We start from the raw sequence: 20,875 nt of genomic DNA on the forward strand, positions 1-20,875 counted from the left end.
AGAGTGAACAGCAGTCCACGGGAGGCTGGACAGAAATTCCCCCTGGGCAGCAGCACAAGTATGCTGTACAGCACACGCAAGTCCTGGCCTTTTCTGGGAATTCAGCTTCTCGGCAGCAGGGCTTACATTACCACCTCTCCCACAGGGCAGAGCTGAGGTTCAGTTCAAGGGAATAAATGAGATGGGGCCAGCAGAGGCAGAGAGCTGAATCCCACAGGCAAAAATAGCCCTGCTAAAAAAAAGGTAATTAGTTTTACAATTAACAGAGGTGGAAAAGCAGGTGATGGAGGGAAGGAATCAAGCAAACTGGAATTTGGAAAGACTTCTCCCAAATACACACATCCATTGCCTAAAGGCTAAAAGGGTATTAAATGTCTAACCTCAAGTTCTAGCCTAAATTGAGTTCAGCTGCAGTGACCATTCATACATTCAGAAATGCCCAGCTTCTGTGTTTGGCACAAACATTTAATAGCAGAATTCAAAACTCAGTATATTCCATTTTAGCCTTATGTGGAAAATTAGTGCAGGTGATAATCTAATTGTACAACAACATGTTAAAAAAAGTTTATTTTACATTATATACATTAGGGAACATATTTCAATTACTAATCACAACAATAATGCAGGCCATAAATTTAAATTTAGTTTGATTTTAGTGTATATTATCACAATAAAATATAAAGAACATATACAAAAAAAGGAGTCAAATGTGTGCATTTTGCTAAAACTTGGCATTTACATATTCCATTGGAAACCAGCAATCAAAAATACTTCTGATCAAAACTAAGTTCCTGTGATGCGTAGTAACCATTGTATTGTTTCAATGAGGTAGTAACTAAATTATTTTGGCCATGTGTTAACATCCTAAAAATCAAGAAAGGTGTGAAAATGGTTATAAGGCCAAAAAAACCCCCAAAAGTCAAGAATGGCAACATCTTTGAGCCATTTCCACAATGTGGAATGTTGCTCCTTTTCATTATGATATGAATCTATTTAGTAAAAGGAACAGTAATACTAATGTTTATCATTGTATACACTAGTAATTCAAACACCTATTGCAGTGTTACAGCCAGGTACCACTATTCTGGGACTGACACCCATCCAGAAAGTATTGTTTTCAAGCATAGAGCAATAATCATAAGGAGAGTTTTAATTAAATATAAAAATACAGGTGTTTAACTGGTTTGTTTCACAAAGAAAACTACCCAAGTAAACTAAAAAAGGAACTCTGAAGCCCAAGTCATATCCACAAAGTCACAGCTTACCTTTGTGACTAAATACATCACATCTCAATACATTGTGCAAACATGAACACCAGTGTGTTGCATCAAAATTAAAACAAGATTGTAATTTGATTACAGCCTTGGTTACAATTTCTAAAAGTTAAGATTTATTTGTATTAGTAAATTACATATAATAAAATACAATAGTGTTGTTAAATGTACTATATTTGTTGCTAGCATCCCACTTTATAATAAACACATGAGAAGTCCTTAAAATAGTACCCCGATTTCATTTTTGCATCCTCAGTGACTTTTACATCTGTACAGGTAAGACACTTGTACTTAACAGGGGGGCCGCTATCTACAGGAAGTCAGTGTAGGTCTTCACTAGTAAGTTTCACTGAAAAATACTGCATATGTACAAAGATTACATAACAGTAAATTAAGCACTTCTGTGGTATCATAATGCTCATGTGTCCATACCACAAACAATTCTTGTCTTCCTTTCATGCCACAATAAATTATGAAGTAACTGAAGTGGGGTTACTGCAGCTTCTGTGCAATTTCAACCAGCCATGGATGCTGCTGCAGCAGGAGTGTTCTCTTGTCATGGCGAGCTGCCTTGCCATGCCCTCTTTCTCAGTAACTGTTCTCATGCCCTGCCAGGATATATAAATTGCTGTTGGCTGTTGGGTTATCTGTCGGCCTACTCTCCAGCACCACAACCCTACAATGAAAATAAAAGGAGACACAGTCAAATAAACTTTCATTTAAAAACATCCCTGGATGTAACTGCAAATATTCTTTACCAGGATCCATCTGACTGGTCATCATCTCTCTTTCCCTGAAGGCTTCTAGTCCAAAAGCCTCTCAAAGCAAGACCAACATCAAAAGGCAGCTTGGGGTCTTGTTCACGCAAGGTCTCCAAGGACCATCACAGCCTCTCTGTGCTCTTACTGCAGTGTTCAGCTATCCTCAGTGTGATATCTTCCCCTCTTTTATCCAGCTGGAATTTCCCTTGCTGCAAGGTATGCCTGTTGCCTCTCATCCTTTCCATGGGAGCTTCTTAAGAGGGTTTATCACATCCCTACTTACGCTTCCGCAGAGCTTTGCTCTGGTTCTGAAGTCATTAGTCTGCTCTTGGCCACTGAACAGAACAGATGACCAAACCTGATTCTTCTGTGAGCACTTCCAGTCTTTCCCTGAGCCTATGTAACCTAAATCCAACAAAACAGAAGCTTCCTCCAGCTCTGAAAGTTCCAGAGACAAAGACTTGCAGGCTGAGAGTCCTCAAGGAAAAGGACTGCTATGTGCAGAATTTACTCTCTCACTTTTCTTGCCACTCACTTTTGACCAACATCAGAGACAGGAGACTGTTAGTTGGACCTACACTGCAACTGCAAAAACTGTAAGGATGTCCTAGATCAGACCTTTATCATCAAAGCGCAGAAATCAGCAGCACAAATGTTTCACAAACTGAGATTTTTAAATCAGGCAAGGACTGCTAAAATTGCTAAATGGGCCCAGTTCCTATGAACTGCCTAGGAAATTATGTGTTATGGAAAACAGTTTCACAGCTCAAAATATGACAAAGCTGCAAACAAAATAGTATCTGAAGAAACCGGAATTGATGTTGGCCTTCTATGATGAGGCTACGGAACTGATGGACAGGGGTAGAGCAGCTGATGTCATCCACCTGGACTTGTGCAAAGCATTCAACACTGTCCCACATGACATCTTTGTCTCTAAATTGGAGAGACATCAATTTGATAGGTGGACCACTCGGTGGATAAAGAACTGGCTGGATGGCTGCATGCAAAGAGTTGGGGTCAATGGCTCAATGTCCAGCTGCAGACCAATAACAAGTGGTATCCCTGAGGGATCGGTGTTGGGACAGGTCTTGTTTAACATCTTTGTCGGTGACATGGACAGTGGGATTGAGCATGCCCTCAGCAAGTTTGCTGATGACACCAAGCTGTGTGGTTTGGTTGATACGCTGGAGGGAAGGAATGCCATCCAGAGGTACCTTGACACACTTATGAGGTGGGCTGATGCCAACCTCATGAAGTTTAACCATGCCAACTGCAAGGTCCTACACCTGTGTTGGAGCAATCCTAGGCACAGCTACAGGTTGGGCAGAGAACAGATTCAGAGCAGCCCTGCAGAGAAGGACTTGCAGGTGTTGGTCGATAAGAAAATGAACATGAGCTGGCTTCAGTGTGCACTCACAGCCCAGAAAGCAACCGTATCCTGGGCTGCATCAAAAGGAGCGGGACCAGCAGGTCAAAGGACGTGATCCTGCCCCTCTACTCTGCTCTCATGAGACCTCACTTGGAGTATTGTGTGCAGTTCTGGTGTCCTCAACATGAAAAAGGACATGGAACTGTTGGAAGAAGTCCAGAGGAGGGCCACGAGGATGATCAGGGGACTGGAACACCTCCTGTATGAAGACAGGCTGAGAAAGTTGGGGCTGTTCAGCCTGGAGAAGAGAAGGCTGCGTGGAGACCTCATAGCAGCCTTCCAGTATCTGAAGGGGGGCTATAGGGATGCTGGGAAGGGACTCTTCATTAGGGACTGTAGTGACAGGACAAGGGGTAACGGGTTGAAACATAAACAGGGGAAGTTTAGACTGGATATAAGGAAGAAGTTCGTTACTATAGGGGTGGTGAGGCACTGGAATGGGTTGCCCAAGGAAGTTGTGAATGCTCCATCCCTGGCAGTGTTTAAGGCCAGGATGGACGAAGCCGTGCACGGCATGATTTAATGTGAGGTGTCCCTGCCCATGGCAGGGGGGTTGGAACTAGATGATCTTAAGGTCCTTTCCAACCCTAACTATTCTATGATTCTATGTTTATTGCAGTGCAATAAACACTATCTCAGACTTGGGAGACTATTACTGAAAGCCAGAAATAGATGGAACTGTATTTGGGGAAGACGACATTATTTTCCCATGTGGTGTCATGCTCCATTCTGAAGTCAGACTTGTTTTTAAACTGAGCTGTGGTGTCTCTCAACAACTAAGAAAAATGACATAATAAAGCTGAGTTGCATGCACATCTCACTGGAGCAGAGAAAGTAAAACCCTGAGGTCAGAGGTAAGTATTACTTACAACTACCCATTACCAAAAAGTTATCAGGTATTGTATGTGACGCAGAATCCTCAACCCCCAGCCAGCAAAAACTGCTTGTACCTAGCCTGTAAAAGCCACAGCACCATTCACTACTGTTGATGTTATAGATCATTACAGGGCTGCGCATCAAGTTTGGAAAAACAGAATACGGGGAAGGCCTTTGGTTGATATGGAGTTTTTCTGGTAGTTCTAAGATGCCACAAGAAAGTGAGTTTGCTGTGTAAGACACAGGCAATTCTCAAAAGAAACATTAAAGCCTATCTTTGCACTTTGTATGAGCCCGTAACTGGTGAAACCATTATGTCAATATACATATCCCTGAAGACAAAGCTTCTGCTGTTTTTGTGGCTGTTGTAGAAGCACACAGTTTGACAGCAAGGCAGAGAAAGTTGAGGAAGTCGGCAACACTCCTAAAACAGCAGTTACTGACTCACCAAGCTGGTATATGATGGGTCAGACAGTGTTAGTGCCTTGCAAAGCAGGCGCCAAAACAGATACATTGAGAACTACCAAGAGCTCTAACAATACCTGAGCTGTCATGCTGGGAGGACAATTGGTAGAGTTCATATTTGGGGGTGAAAGGGAGGTATTTAAGTTTTTAAGTATTTTTTGCATTTGCCTTAAGATGTAGATGTTGATGACCTCCTGCAGTAGAGCATCTGAAAGTGAAGATTTCACCAAGTTAAACAAAAGAGTTCCAGCAGAAAAAGGAAGACACTCCTGGAGATTGCCACTGCAGCCAAAAAAAGGAACTTCTCAGCATGACTGAGCACTTCTGGAAGCCCACAAACACTTTTAGAAGATTTTTTTTTTAAGGAAGAAGTAGAAAGGTAGACATGTGCACAAAGGAATGAGTAAGGTGGTTATAAAAGGAATCACAAGAAAACAAACTAAAAGAACTTGTACAAGATAGGAGGAACACACATTCTTCATTCTAACATGCCATGTTTGCTTCTCTCCATACCTGTCAGATCCCAGAAGCCTGAATATCCTTGTATTATCCGAAATTTCTTGCGTGATCTAGACAAATATAAGACAAGTGTTTACATGTTAAGTGCACAAGTGTTTTTATTGTTTTTAAAGTCAACCTTAAGAACTTACTACAACTGATGTTACCAATTTACTTCTGATTTAAATCAGCTAGAGTATTTAATGCAATTATCACTTTTAAAATGAATCTGAAAGTTTTCTGTTATTTCTGCCACATTACATAAATTCCTCTTGTAGCAACCGCAAGTACAACAGCAGGGGTCAGCTCAGAATCTGAGCTCTTGGTGCAATTCTCTTTACAGCCATGACTGAAATAGGCAGCTGTAGGGTGCAATTTGTCTCACTCTACAGTAGATCTCCAAAAAGGGTCAGGAAAATCACACACAAAATGCATTTGGTTGAAATTCTGAATCATAGTACCAATGCAATATATTCATATTCTGAAAACCTTAACAGAGAAACAATCTAATTTGTGGTACATATGCTTATTGTAAAAAGAAAATAGTATTCTGACATTTTAGACTAGTACAGTAGAGCCATTTACTGCAGGCGAACTGTACTTGTGATACATCTTTATGATCAAATGAATACCGAAGCACCAAAGAAAACATCATGCTAATCAATAAAGTCAACTGAAGCCCACTGCCTAGTCAAAAGCATAGAGTCACAGCATGAACAAGCAGCAATGTTTACAAAAAAAAAGATTCTTCTTTCCAGACTCTAGTAGCTAAGTCAATTCATTTCTGGTATAGACAACTTGCAAGAGAACAACAATTACATTCCCCACTTTAAGAAAATTACTTCCTCCCTGTTGTGGGTTTAAGTCTGCACAGTCTCGGTCCAAATTTTGAGCATTTTATCTCAGCATTCACACATTTCCCTGTTTCATTCTTCCCATTCAATCAAACCACTGTGGAAGGTAATGGCTGTAGAATGAAGTAACTGCAAGCAGCCAGAATCATCCCAGATTAGACCAATTGATACTTGATTAGGAATCTGAACTAATAACTTTTATCAAAGACAAGCCTGCTGCAAAGTTCGGTTGGCCAGGTTTTTGTCCTGTGTAACCACTTCCTACATAAAACACTGTATAAAATGCCCCCCAAAAGTAACAAATATGGTCAAGATCTGAGGCTGGTAATGCAGGCTTTTCATGCTAGGGATGAAAATTAGTCGGTTGGGTTTTTTTTCTTAATAGCTGTGGCTGGTAGGACAATCAAGAGAAACAAGGAATTTCAAAAGGCCTGAGAGCTTACCCTAGACATGTTTTACAAAGAAAGTTTTGTGTGGCTTGCTGACAACAGCTCAGTCCTACCTTCTGTTCTTCATCTAGGTGCTGGCTTTGGCTTGACAATAACAAAGCAAGAAGACAGAGTTCCTTATGTTTTACACAAACAATATAAAGCATCCACTTGTTCTGCAGTACTCTGGGGCATGTCCTCTAACAACTGGATTGGAGCTACTGAGTGCCAATGGGTGGAGTAATCCACTGAGCTTTGCAGGAAGTCTGGAGCTGGAGAAGTGCCTAGCAGGCTCATCTCCTCATAGTCTGTGCTAATAGCAGGGTGATGCAGTTCACCATTAAGAGTTCTTGAGAAAAAGACAATCATGCATGCACAGATGCCACTAGAACCATTTGCAGACTTGGAAATAAGAAGTAGTCTGACTCTAATCTTTGGTCCAACTTACACAAAAACCAGCTTACTGTCAGGACAGATGAGGTCAACTGTGGCTTTGTGCAAATATGTTATAAATGTTGTATCACAATGTGGAATATCTAAGCTTGGCGTGGTATGACTGTACATGTACCTTAAAATACATTAGTCATAATAAGCTCAGTTTCTCAGCCAATGTGACACTGGTGAAAAACTGGTGAAGTTTGTAAACATTCTTTAATAACTGAATTAAGAGACTCATTACAATCCTACAAAGCATTTCTACTAACACACAACGATACAAGGTTTGAAGCAAGGAGAAAAAAAAAGACTTGAGAAAGTATTTATAATGCTTTAATTATGTCTAAAAATTTCAAACTGGCTGAAAAAAGAAACTACACACATTTTACTAAAAAAAACCCAAAACAAAAAAAACCTTTAGCTCAATCTGACATTTTTCTCCTGAGAATGAAAAATACTTCTTGTGAAAACTGTGCAGCAAAATCTTTCAAGTATTTGTAAACCAAGGGAACATGGAAGAGAGTAAAATGCAACAGGGAACTCATTCAACACGCTAACAAAAAGCTAATGCTCAGTAGTGGAGTGTGCAATCATTAGCAGAGCCCAAATTCTGGTACCCACTTGCAAGAGGCTAAGAGACATTGGTCTTCAAAGCAGTTTAAGGTGAAGATGATGAATGTTACCAGGCATTAGGTTTGGATATTTTCAATGGCATCATGGCCCGGTCTCTTGTTGCTTTCTGGTTTGTATGTCATAAACCTGACTGGCTATGGTATAGCTTCACTAATCAGTTTGTAGCTTATGAAACATGCTTAGAATGAAACTCCAGCTTCCAGGTCTAACCTAGGAAGTTACTGTACCTTCCACCTGGCTTACATTAGAAGCTAGAATTTGAAGCAAAACGTAGTACTCACCTCATTTGATCTAAAACTCCTTCCTTGCATACCATGTTTCCAGAAGGCTAACACACTGTCTTGTAGACAGACTGGTAACAAAGAACACTGGAATCAGTTTTGAGGCGTAATGTCAACTCAGGCTTTTAAGGCCCAAAGTATATGACTGCAGTTCTGAAATCTGTACATGTATGTTTTAGTCTACCACATCCACCCACACAGATTGCAGAACGTCTCTCAGGAATCACTGAACCTGCCTCAAAAGTAGCTGCATTTATATATTTTTTTTGTTTAAGGTGCAGGGTTAAAAAATATTCCCACCCAACCAGAAAGATTTCTACAACCGTCTGTCTGTCTAGGCCTAAATATGGCCTTTCAGCAGGAAACCCCTCTCCGTTCTAATATGTATTTTCAATACATAATTTATATAGTTCATATAAAAAATGTATTTTGAATTTTAGCAAAAAAAGTTACAGGGATACTGCAGTGACATCTTTCATTTCCCAGCAACTATTGGCTAACACAGTCCTTCAGCAACAGCAACAAGAAGCTTTACAGAGCCTTTTACTCCCCAGCCCTTCCCCTTGTCACAAACACAGTGTCAGACACCTGTATTTGTACCCTGTGAAAGAAAACGGGTCTAGGGCTTTCCTCAAAGACAGGGTGTGTAGGTTCCCAGGAAGAATCTGTAAACTGCCCACAGGACTCAAGGTGGGGCTGCACCAGTGCAGCATAGAGTGGAACAGTCAATTCCTGTGACTGTGCTGTGCTTGATGCACTCCAGGACATGGCTGGCTCTTTTGCTTGTCAGAGCACAGTGCTTACTCATACACAGCTTGCCATCAACGCAAACCGCCAGATCTCTCTCTGCAGGGCTGCTCTTCAGCCTCTCATCCCCCAGTTTACACAATCAGGACTACTTTGCCCCAGATACAGAATCTGGCACTCACTCTTGTTAAATTTCATATGGCTTTCTAGTATACCCAGATATTCAGTATTAATAACAAAACTGAACTTACCTATTGATTCAATCTGAAAGTCAAATGTGAGCTCAGACGACAGTTTGCGGCTGGATTTTAACCTGCCTTGCAGATTCACTATTTTTATGCAGCCTAAACAATAAATAGGACATGTCAATCAAGAATCAAGCTTCAATATATGACCTAATTTGAAGACAGACAGTATGCATGTACATGCATATGTATGTATTTAGTTGATACTAGAACTTACAATCCAAACACACCAAAATGGTATCTCTCTCCAGCTGTGTTACATGTACAACACTTGTCTCTGTAGTGTCTATAAAAAAATGACAGTGTTAGTTCATAACACAAATTAGCATGAAATCTGAAATGGAAGTTCTACAGACTGAGAAAATTTAATGGGTTAGTGTGTTTTTATCTACTTAAAATAATCATCTTACATTTATCTTCTCTTAGAGAGGCATGTCCACATATCCAATACGTTAACTGTGACAGGAAAACTGAAGCTATAATATTAAAGTATGAACTTTATCCAGCCTTTTGTGAGCCAAGTCACAAAAGAAAACTCAGGTATACATTGTTCTCCCTGTATTATCTGTTGGTATAATTTAATATTGCTGTGGCAAAAAAGGCAGATATACGAGACTGTCCACACTAAATCTGAACGCTGCTACACTCCATTTTTCTTCTGCTGCTAGGGACTTATTTCTTGCTGCTATTTTCAGGTTTTCCATCACTAATCTTCCAAAAATAGGGGATTATTATTTCCTTCTCCAAACTTTTAAAAGATGGGTCACGCTCCTCTCTTCTGCATTACAGCTGCAGCAGTCTCCATCACAGTAAACAAGGGGATCTGAGCCATCAGGAATTAGCGGACACATCAGCTCAAGAGAAGTATAGTTTGGGTTCATTTGTTTGTTAACACTGACATTACACAAAAAGCAGCTCTTACTAATTCTGCATTACTGCCAACAATTCTGTAGGTGTTCTTTCATACAGAAAAGAGAAACTAATTAAATCTGTTAGAGATGAGAAATTAGAGTATGTTACCTAAAATACAAAAGCAGCTTTCAGTTAAAGAATAAAATCCATGGTCCTGTTGAGAAGCAAAAAGCTTCTCAAGGATGATGGCAGAAAGATGCTCCTTGAGATGGTCCCTCCATCTCCTTTTTTGCTGTTTGTTTTGGAAGGCATACATTTATGAGTTTGACCAATTCCTAATGCACAGTCTTAACCAAAGGTGGATATAGCCATGATGAAAGCATGCAACAGAAGGACTGGAAGACACACATCTGTGCAACCACATTATGTGACATGGAAACATGCACTGTACTTGCTGAAGCTATCGCAAGGATGGTACAGGAGAAACCCCCTGTGGTAGAGTCTTTGCCAGCTAATTTTTAACATCTTTAGAAGACATTTACAGAAAGAAATCAAACGCCAAACAACAAACACTACTGTGGAAACTGTGTGATGGGCGCTGTTTGTGACTATATGGTACACCCTTCCCTCATTTAAAAAACGCTGAATAATCCGTTTCATTGCATTATCCCTCTCCCGCCAGCAGGGGACAGGAAAAAGCCAATACAACATTAGGGTTTAAATCGGAGTCAAACAAATAGCAGATAATAACAACATAGAAACAACACAAGAACAGACAAATTACCCAAGGAAGCTAAGGAAGTGTACCTTTTGGGAAGACACAATGCAATGTTACATTTTCTACATTAAAAAAAAAGGAACTATGAAGGGATTATTATTCATAGAATCATAGAATTGGATGGTTTGGAAAGGACTAAGATCATCTAGTTCCAAACCCCCTGCAATGGACAGGGACACCTCCACACTTGCAGACGATACCGAGAAAAGAATGACAACAAGATATTATAGGTCAAAACTTCTCTTCAGTTTTCTACTTTCATGAACTCTAACCAAGTCACACAGTTACATGAACAGATGTGTAACTTTGAAAATAAAATGCACTAACTTTGAAGTAGTTAACTGTACTCTGAAGTGCATGAATCAGCCATCCACTGATCAGTTTGGTTTTTGTAACTGTGCTTTAAAGTGTGTCAAAATCTGACACTTTTCAGCAGTGAGAAAGTCAGCAGGCATCTTTGTAGTGGAACTATTCTTAGTGAACTGCATGGTACATAATCAAACAGATATGTATATGCCAGCACAGAACTACGTATAAATTCATCATGGATCAACAAGGGCTCTATGCCTGGTAATAACAAAGCTATTTACTGCTTCTAAACCTGGAAGCTATGACTGGGGTCAGCTCACTACTGCTTCCAGGTTTAGGGGGGGACCTTGCAACTCTAAAAATTAATTCTTAGAACATTTCTTTCTTAAGACTATTTATACTTGCTCACATGGTGGCCTCCTCACTCATGGTGCCCAGACCAGTGACAGACATACCTGGCTTCCTGCTACCAGCAGTCCTAATCTGTTTTGCTTTCCACAAACAGAGGGAGAATAGAAATATGCTTTCTCAGCAAGAAGCTGATAACCCCATTTCTAATCACAGTCTTATTGCAGGAGAGGCAAACTACACCTACAAAGATGTTGAAAGAAATTGTTCAGAGTGCAATTCTATTAAAATCTATTAAATAAACTGACATCATGCTGCCAGGGTAGAGAATAGAACAGCACAGTGAGCAATAGTCAAGTACACTCTGATTTATGGGAATGAAAAAAAAAAAAAACACAGCTCCATCCTCTGCTATACTCAAAAGATCTCAAGAAATCAAATCACTTCAACAAGTAGAAACATCCAAAAAAGTGCATATGCAAGCAAGTACAAACAAATGTAAAGAGAACTTACTTACTATGATCACTTAGCTTTAATAATTTAACTATTAGTTTTCTCAGAGGAAACTACCTTTTTAGTGCTTCAGCTGTAACAGAAGAGCAAGGAACATTTCTGAATGCAATTATAACAGTGTACAAACCTGTTTCTGTAAACCACGAAGAGGTAGAATTTGGGTTGACAGTCTCAAACTTCACCACCTGGTTGAAGTCTCTTCCTCTACTGACACCAACACAAACTAAAGGGAATTCCTGCTCAGGGACTACCAGCATTTCAAACAATCTCAGTGGACAAGGTACAGGAAAATCTATGTGCTAGATTAAGAAACAAAAATAGGCATTAGAAATTAAACAAGTTTAGTCTGAGTCACTATTAGGTATTTAAACTGTATGGTAAATTTTAGAACATTAATTCTTCAGATAACAGTAACTGATAAGACACAAAAAGCCTAAGTTAACAAGGTTAGAGTCTTCATGGCAATTCAGTTAAAATAAAATAGGAAGTGTGTCCTGTGTAGCTGCACACAGATGACAAGAGTGCTATACCCATCACTGCTCTCCCTGGCTATGCAGTCTGTAACTTGGCTGCCAGGCTGATCAAGTTATAGTGGCTGCCTCCCTACGTGAGTCCAGTGTCACAAAACAAGCAGCCACCTTCTCTCTGGTATGGAAGCAAGCTGGATGTTAACCCATGTTATCATTCCACTCAGCCATGTCTCAGCCTATCAGCCAGTTTTTTACTGTGCAACTAAAACACAACGTTCATGAAAGGAAGGGTTTTCTTCTTTAACTGAAGTGCATCACAAAACCAAGAAAACTCCTATAAATATTCCGAGTCAGTTAATACATATTCCGTAATTAAATATTTTCAAAGAAGTTTAAAAGAAACCGAGAAAAGGGTATTAACTCAAGAAATGGCTAATACTTAACAAGTCATTCAAGATAAATAAAACTGAACATGAGAATATTTCACTTTATTATAATATTACCTTGATTAACATAAATTTTTGCATTGGTTCAACCCATTCTAACAAAACAATGCTAGACTGTAGTGCTCCACATAGGTACTTGTGGCCCGTGTAGGGATTCCTCACTGTCAAAAAAGGAGAGGTAGAGTACATTACTGTACAATACAAGCAAATAAAATAATAAACAATTTCCAACCAAATTACAATCCATAAATTAATTTTTAAGTCACCACCAACACCAGTCTAATCTTTTATATACAGAAGCTTCTGAAAAATCAACACCCACACTATGAAAATAGTGACAGTGAGCATGCTGGAGCACGGTCTGCCCTTCCACCAGTCATGAGCGGCCAATAGCCTGCATATGTATTTGAGGTATCTTGCTCTACCATGTTGGGTTGCCTAAGCTATCTCCAGATCATCATGAGAAGCTGTTAAAGAACAGCTGTTTTGACAATTATCCAGCAGGTACTAAACTATCACTATCACTTGAGAACCACTCAGCTGCCTTTCAAGCACTGTCACAGTGAGTATGAAATCCAGGAGCTCTGTATTTCTCATAGATCAGCAGGAAATCTGGGGTTTTTAAGTGACATCATCTATTTCCACTCAACTCCTGCTCTTCTACTGTTTGTAAGAGCCCAATTAAAAATGGGAAGAGAACAATAAAGTTGCAAAATTGGGCAATGTGAAATCCGAAGTTTCACAACTTTTAATTCTACAGTATTGACAAAATTCCACTCTTTCAACACTGCCAGCTTATCAAGACAAACAAGTGTTACTACACACTTTCTAAAATTGCATATAAAGACCAGATTTTACCGGACATCAGGCAATGAACAACAAAGTGCACATAATGAGCTTCTACAATCCAGTACTATCTACTTAAGTAAAATATGCTTATGCTACCCTACTGCCAAGAAAATCCACTAGCAATCCCTTGGCACCTTACACATCAAAGTTTAATTTCATTAATCCAAGTCCTCACCAACATCTGTCAGACCAACTGCAAATGGCAACAAATAATGCCTGGTGTGACCCTTGGTATGGCTGAACTCAGCAGCAGAAAACACAAAACATGCAATTACCAACACCTGTAAGGTGGAGAAACGAGACCAGAAGTTCTTGTTTGTTTCTGCCTCTTGTGGCACTGCTGCTTCCCCCAGGCCAAAGGGGTACTTAGGCTGCCAGCAGGAATGCTGCAGCTCTGGCTGCAGCTCAGGCTGTGGGTAATAAGTACAGCAGGAGAGGGGAATCTGTTATTTCTCCCCTTGGACCTGCCATCTGCAGACATCCCTGTTGCCATCACCAGTTACTACTTACTCCTATCATAGGAGGAGGATTCCAGTCTTATTAGGCTAAACTATCTCTGCATGACAAGACAGCAGTCCCCCTCTTGTGATGCAAAGTCCCATGGCAGTCTTATGCAATTCTGTGCCTGTTAGTACAGAAACCATAAGACTGCAGAGGAGCACAGCACCAGGTTTCTCATTTCATAAACAGAGACCCAAAATCATATGGACTTCCAAATAAATTTTCACATCAGAAAGCAGCATTCCTACCTACTCTGATCCTGCTCCACCCCTTCAGGTGTTCCCTTCAGCATCCATTACAATTTGACTAGATGCCTCAATTAGGGCAAGGCCTGAACACACAGTACATATTGTTAATACCGTACCACACCCTAGAGCATCTGCGTATGAAAAAGTCAAGTTTTAACAGGTGAGCTGGACAAAGAAGCGATAACAAACATCAGATGTTTTAGCAATACTGAGGAGATTTCTGTCAGGATAGATGGCAGATGCTCATGACTGAGCCTCTCAATCTCCTGTATAATACAAACCCTCACACCAAACATTTGATTACAGAACACCAGGTGAAACATTCCCAGGGACAAGAGCTTGACCCCAGGAGTTACCTTTCCTGGTTCTTTTTAATATTACTTTATTTATTTTAGTCTATTTGCTCCCACCACCCTTTTAAAGCATGCCTTAACATGGTGCTTTGAACACACTTTAAAGGCTTCAGAGACAACACAGTCCTCAAAGAACTGGAAATACTCCTTGCTTTTTATCATCCAATATTGATAGCTGGAACTTGTGCTAGATGTCAGGCTACCTAAGTCTAGGCCACTTAAGCCTGATGGCAACCTCCTTAAGTCACTCCAGCCATGGAGATCAGGTTCTTCCCAAGAGCTAGTTTAAACTGGGCATGCATTCTTCTTCTCTGCAGTTTGTAAGAATTGTCCTCAAATATAAAAAGCAAATTGGGAAAGCTTTCTACTGCTTAACTAACCTGAATGAGTTCACTGCCTGCAAATGCATCTTTTCATAATAATGACAAAAGTATCTTCTCCTATCACCTCTAAACCTGACCCAGTAACTTTAACACTGCCATCATTTGTACTGCTTCTTGGCATTTATTCTGCAGATCTTTACTTACCAACGCAACATTTCTGACACCATTTAGTATCAGGAATTTTTGTAGACACTGCAAACTTCCTACAAGATACAAAGACAGAATTATTGGTCAACTTAAAACAATTGAATGAATTTGCTTTTTAGCAAGCTGTTGGTGAGAAAAGTTTATTTGCTCCCCAGAAAAACCACGTATGTGTTTATGTATTTCTTCTCAAAATGACATGCCTAGAACAATCATGGTGATCCCTCGGTTAGCACTGGGATGCTGCTCAGTTACACAATATTATAAACGCAGTGGAAAGTCAGGAATGGAGAGGAATAGATACTTCAGTACCTTCAAATGTCATTTACCACTATCTCTTGCTATTTAATGATATGTATTTATACACATGCCTGGGATATCCACAGGTACTCCCAATCATTCTTTGTAATACTGTAACTTACTACATCTTGCAATGGATACTACACTGACAATACAAAGGCCTCTCTTGTCTCAAGGACATTATTATAATTCGAAGACATGTGGACCCAAAGGGTATGGCAAATGATGCTGTATTAGATAGCTTGCTTGGACTGACAGGTAAATATTGAAGTCAAAGCTATTTCAGCACCTTTCAAATGTCCAGAAGTGATCAATAATGTAGCAGGACGGAGCAGCATGAAAGCTGAGTACTGGCCACAGATTTTGTTTGGAAGAAGCCATGGAAGGTTTGAAAGAAACTTTAAGGACATTCAAGGGAAAGAAGATGGAATGTAGACTTACCAGAGACATTTTCTGTTGCTGAATGTTTGCCTACCAAGTATCATTAAGTCAGCTTAAACATACAAACCTAACAAATTACTTTGAATTCTATTTTGTTTTGCATTTTCTCTACAGAAAACTTTGTTTTTAACATTTCTACATTGATAAAATAATGTGCTTCTCCATGCTTCAAATGCACTTCTGTCAGGCTAAATCTTACTACCCTGATGCCTTACAGCAAGGGATAAAACAGAAAAATGGATTATCTAAATGAATCTCTCCTGTGTTTGAAGAACTGCCTTGGCACTCACACATTCAGGTTGTGCTGCATTTTTCTAGGGAAGCGACATGACTGGACAAGAAATTTTCTGAGCCCTCTGCAACTTAGGTGACGTGTCATTCCAGGCTGAATGCAGTCTGAAGGTCTCCCTCACACAATCCTTAATGATAATTACAGTTATTAGTCCACTGCTGATGCAGTCCTCACACCAAAGTTAGTTTGGAATAGAGAGGAGCAGAACAATGGCACAGACACACAGAAGACAACAATTCAAAGCACAAATTACCTCTTAGTTAATTAGCATTTAGCCTCTAGGAATAACACAATTTTCAGAGGAGTGCTGCACCATTATGTTGGCAGATGACTGAACAAGAAGCCTTTCCTGAACCCAAGAATTAAATGTTAATAGGCTGTTAATAGAATCAAAGATGGCAGAAAAATTAGGTCTTCTATAATACAATTTCCTAACAGAAAGCCTATTATACAAGAAGAACCAATGATTCCATACATATTTTAAGAATCAAAGGCATCTCTGCAAACTAGATTAGTGTTACTATCTATTCCTCTTGGATTTGAATGAGCTCTTTAAGGCTTGGTTTGGCAGCCAGCGCTGTGGCTCTGAGATTTTGTATGTGCTTGTTAGTAAATAGGGTTGGAGGGACAGCATGCACAATGTGCTGTAGGCATCTGGGATGAAAAGTATCTTCTACACTGGTCTGTGAAAAATGATTAGGCAATGAAGAATGTCAAATCTGCACTCCAGTTCTAGTTTTTCCAGCCTAAAAATAACTGACGAGACTATTCCCTCTGCAATGATTATCCATCCTCAATTTTTTTGATTTAAGTAGAATGGAAAGATAGGGCCCAGAGTAACTAATGTAAGGTCACCATTTCTACTTGCCTGAAATATAAGAGGTACAATACTGACCCTGGATCTCGTTTAGCATCAAGAACAACCAGGTTTTACCATACTAGACTACACCTAAAAAGAGCTATGCCCTCAAACAAGCTATGCCCATGACAAAAAGCTAAGATGTACCAAATCACATTTATCTAACAGGAGAATATTCATATCCTGATTCATGTAAGTTTAGAGGTCTAGCCACTGATTAATGCCTGTAGGAGTCATCAATGACAAACTGCAAATAGAGCTCCATGTTATTTGGTATTCCTGGAGTTTCACAAGCATATTCTGAACTCCCAAATTAAGATATTCTGATGTATCTGATGACATGTATTTACCTTGGAAGTATTCTGTCAGGAAGTTTGTGTGCTGGGATAGCAACAGGTAACTTCTGCATTTGCCTTGCATAATCGAACAGTCCTGGTAGATTATGGGAATAGAGCTGAGAAGCTTTACCTGTTAATTAGAAAACAAAACTACACTTCAAATACAAAACCAAATGTTTACTACCACTAACAGTTGGAGATAGCACAGTAACTTACCAGATATTGATAACAAGCAATTGTTCATGACATATAACCACGTACACCTTCGAGGAAATAGCTGATAAAGGAAAGGAAAAACAAAGAAAGAAAAGCATTCAATCTGATATACACCAAATGCGGACACATTAAGTTGATCGATTAATATCTGCATAGACGACAGGACAAATCTAATATTGAATAGCTTTTTGTAGCAGAAATTAGCTTAAGCCAAGTAATGTTTACCTGGATTCCAGAGTTAATTCAGAGTAAATCTTAGGCACACACACTATATTTAACATACACATTAACATTTAGATGATTAGCACATTTTATATTCATGTATTCAAGAATCCTATAATTAGCCCATGAGACATCATTATAAAAATCAATCCTTTAAAAAATTTAAAAACTACCAAACTTTCTCCTTCAAAGGAGAAGACCTTAACAATAGTAAACTTCAATAAACAAAGCATAGCCCTTCTAAAGCCTGCAATAGTCATAATCTCTTGAAACAAGTAAAACTGGCACTTAAAGGGACTTTCCATCCACATATGATAATATACTTCATTTGAGAGATCAAGGAGTGCAAAAATAGCCAAGGTAGAATTGTTGTCATACCCCACAACTACTAGATAGTGTTGAACTGACAAGGTATTTTTAAAACAAAAAAGAAAAAAAAATGTTAAAAAAATACTACTTTTTTTTTCTCTCATCTCACATAACTTCTGGAGTTTGTTGCCCCAAGAGGCAATGGAGATGGAAAGTATCAACAGTGTAAACAAGGGACTAGACATACTCATGTCCAACAGGTCCATAAATGGACACAAGAAGCAAATAGCCAGAATCCTCCAGCATCCCCAATTCCATGACAGTAGTTGAGTCTGAGGAGAACAGACAGTGGCCAATGGTCATTGTGATGGTCATTTTCTACTCCCACTTTACGAAAACAAACTATTGGGCCAGAGAGACCACTCATCTCCTTTGCTCTTAGAAAAACAAGCAAAATCTCCTACCAAACAAACAAAAAACCCACCCAAAACAATTCACTGGTGGTTTATCGGAAAGATCTGAAGAGATCTTATAAATTAATTGAAAGATTTTTCTGCCAAAGAGCAAGAGATTCATCTTGAAGCTGTGCTAACTCCTGGAAACATCAGTTATTTCAGCTTTGTCCATTAGTGAAGTGGAATGTAGTAAAAAATAACCAAGGATACTACGTCTGCTTTTACACTGAATTATATTGAACCTAGAGAGCAAACAATGAAGTGAAACACAGAACTTGAAAATGCTATTAAAGCCCTATTGCCTGTTATCATAAATAAAGATGCAATAAATGGTTAGCACAGAGAGTGCATTTGTATTCCTGAAGTCTTCCCATAACCTAAACACACTGTAAGAAAAACCTACAGTAATAATCTACCATCCTGGCTGTATCCAAATTTAATGTGCAAGTTTGATTGACCTTCTTGAGCTGCATAATCATATTGTGACTCAGCAGGCTTGGATCCAAAGATTAGAGAATTGCAGCAATACTTCAGAGTTGCAGGTTGATTGACCTGTCACCCATTCCTCCTGTTCCATATATGACTGACTGTTTTTACAAGCACCTCTTCTCATTATTCAGTGCTCTAGTGCTCATTAAAACATGTCCCTAAAAGCTCACTAGGCAATGCGCTACAGAACATGGTGCTTGAAGAAAACAAGGATGGATATGAGAGCATGAGTTTTGTTACACTTATTCTCCTTTCCAATTAAAAACAACCCCACCCCCAAAAAAGCCAAACCCAAACCAAACCCCCCCCCCCAAAAAGAAAAAAAAACCCAGAACAACCAGAACTTTCCTTCGTCTGCCTGACCTACAAGAATTATTGTATTAGTGATATTTCTCAGGGTAGGTTTTACAACCATAGTGAAGCAGCAGAGAGGTTCCTGAGCTAAGTTTAAACTAGGTAACTCAAGCACCAGTATGATTATGGGTTACATGGAGCTCAGTGCAAGCTAGCTAGGCCCTCTTCTCAACACAACAGACATCTACAGCGTCTGGACCCTGGAAGATGAACGAACACCAGTGCCTCCAGCTTACAGTGTGAAGGCTGTCCTTGCAAATTCCTCCATCTTGATGGCAGATGCATAGCTCCCTAAGTTAGGGAGAAGGCAGGAAAGAAAACAAGTCTCAGAGATTAACAGAAGAGCTGGAGAAGATACCATATAGAAAAGCCTGCAATTGGCATTTCCCCCTCCCCGGTATCCCCTCAAAAACACCCCCTATTTCTAAGATTCTGCAAAGACAGGATTTTAATTAGGATTCAGTAAGCTGAGTCTCGTCAGCAAAGCTGCTTTTAAGACAAAAAGAATGGAATGTAGTGTATAAAGGATCTTCTTGCTTCCCTGGAGCTGACACACGATGTTTGCTCTGAATAGTCTGTCTTGTATCAAAGCTTTAAAAAAAATAGAAACTTTCATCAAAAATATACCAGGAAAATTCCATACTATCTAATAGATTATTTAGCTGCAGGACAATGCACTCTGATGAAGGTCAACACATTGATATATGCAAATCTCCTATTTAAACACAGTTCAGCCTACACAAAACTTGAATGTGACTTAAAGGTATCCTCAGCATTTAAGATAAATCTCAGTGTGGCTAAAGCTTATGTAATTGTGGTAAGACAATATTTATAAGGATTATACAACATAAATCTGAGTGGCTAAAAAAAGTAAGATGTATTTTTCCCAAAAATATTAAACCAGAAATACACCTGCTCCATTGATGTTTCATGAAGTTCGTTGAGGTTCAGTGTGTAAATGCCTTCTTCTGCACCAAATATCAAGTATTGATCTGCAAATACAAACAAAATAATCTAGGAATTCTGACTTAAGGAAGGTGTGTTTTACAGGAGTATGCAGCTCTTTAGCAAGAAAAGAATTATACACATTGAAACAAACCAACCTATAATAGTTACAGTGTTTGAAAGCTTGGAAAATGAATATTGCTAAGGAACCTTAGCTTTGTGGATGGGGTTGGTTTAAACCATTAGCGAAGATCAGTCTTTTTATGATTTTGTTGTGATTCCAATTGTTATCGGAATAAAAACCAGCAGTGATACAACATAAGCAAGAACTCATGTGAATAGTTTCCTCATATATAGATCATTCTACTTGGACATTTCCATACATTTTGTGACATATTTATGGCCTTCTTTTGGAGTAGTTCAAAAAGCAATATTGGAATGTTTTCTCAGTATTTTGGGGGTGCCTCACTTCTTGAACATAATTAATACCCTGGATTGCATTTAGGCATGTGAACAAGACAGACATCTCATATTG

The 20,875-nt window shown here is 39.3% G+C and overlaps 1 protein-coding gene across 2 annotated transcripts in view; it reads right to left on the minus strand.

The window, feature by feature from the left end:
* Nucleotides 1-552: 552 nt before the first annotated feature.
* MAP4K3 (mitogen-activated protein kinase kinase kinase kinase 3) overlaps nucleotides 553-20,875 on the minus strand; it is an 80,290-nt gene continuing 59,967 nt past the window's right edge. The window contains exons 23-33 of one of the 2 annotated variants that reach the window (XM_031047515.2): nucleotides 20,308-20,387; nucleotides 17,567-17,627; nucleotides 17,363-17,474; nucleotides 15,121-15,179; nucleotides 12,700-12,803; nucleotides 11,854-12,025; nucleotides 9,144-9,212; nucleotides 8,933-9,025; nucleotides 7,935-8,005; nucleotides 5,319-5,374; nucleotides 553-1,950 (exon numbers count right to left, since the gene is read on the minus strand). In XM_031047515.2, the coding sequence (XP_030903375.1) occupies nucleotides 1,863-1,950; nucleotides 5,319-5,374; nucleotides 7,935-8,005; nucleotides 8,933-9,025; nucleotides 9,144-9,212; nucleotides 11,854-12,025; nucleotides 12,700-12,803; nucleotides 15,121-15,179; nucleotides 17,363-17,474; nucleotides 17,567-17,627; nucleotides 20,308-20,387 (965 nt within the window). In that variant the 3' untranslated portion in view covers nucleotides 553-1,862. Of the gene's footprint in view, nucleotides 1,951-5,318; nucleotides 5,375-7,934; nucleotides 8,006-8,932; nucleotides 9,026-9,143; nucleotides 9,213-11,853; nucleotides 12,026-12,699; nucleotides 12,804-15,120; nucleotides 15,180-17,362; nucleotides 17,481-17,566; nucleotides 17,628-20,307; nucleotides 20,388-20,875 lie in introns of both variants that reach the window. The other variant, XM_005147399.3, reaches the window with a different exon arrangement.

This window comes from Melopsittacus undulatus, chromosome 3 (assembly GCF_012275295.1).
Source record: "Melopsittacus undulatus isolate bMelUnd1 chromosome 3, bMelUnd1.mat.Z, whole genome shotgun sequence".
In the NCBI taxonomy this organism is placed as follows: domain Eukaryota; kingdom Metazoa; phylum Chordata; class Aves; order Psittaciformes; family Psittaculidae; genus Melopsittacus; species Melopsittacus undulatus.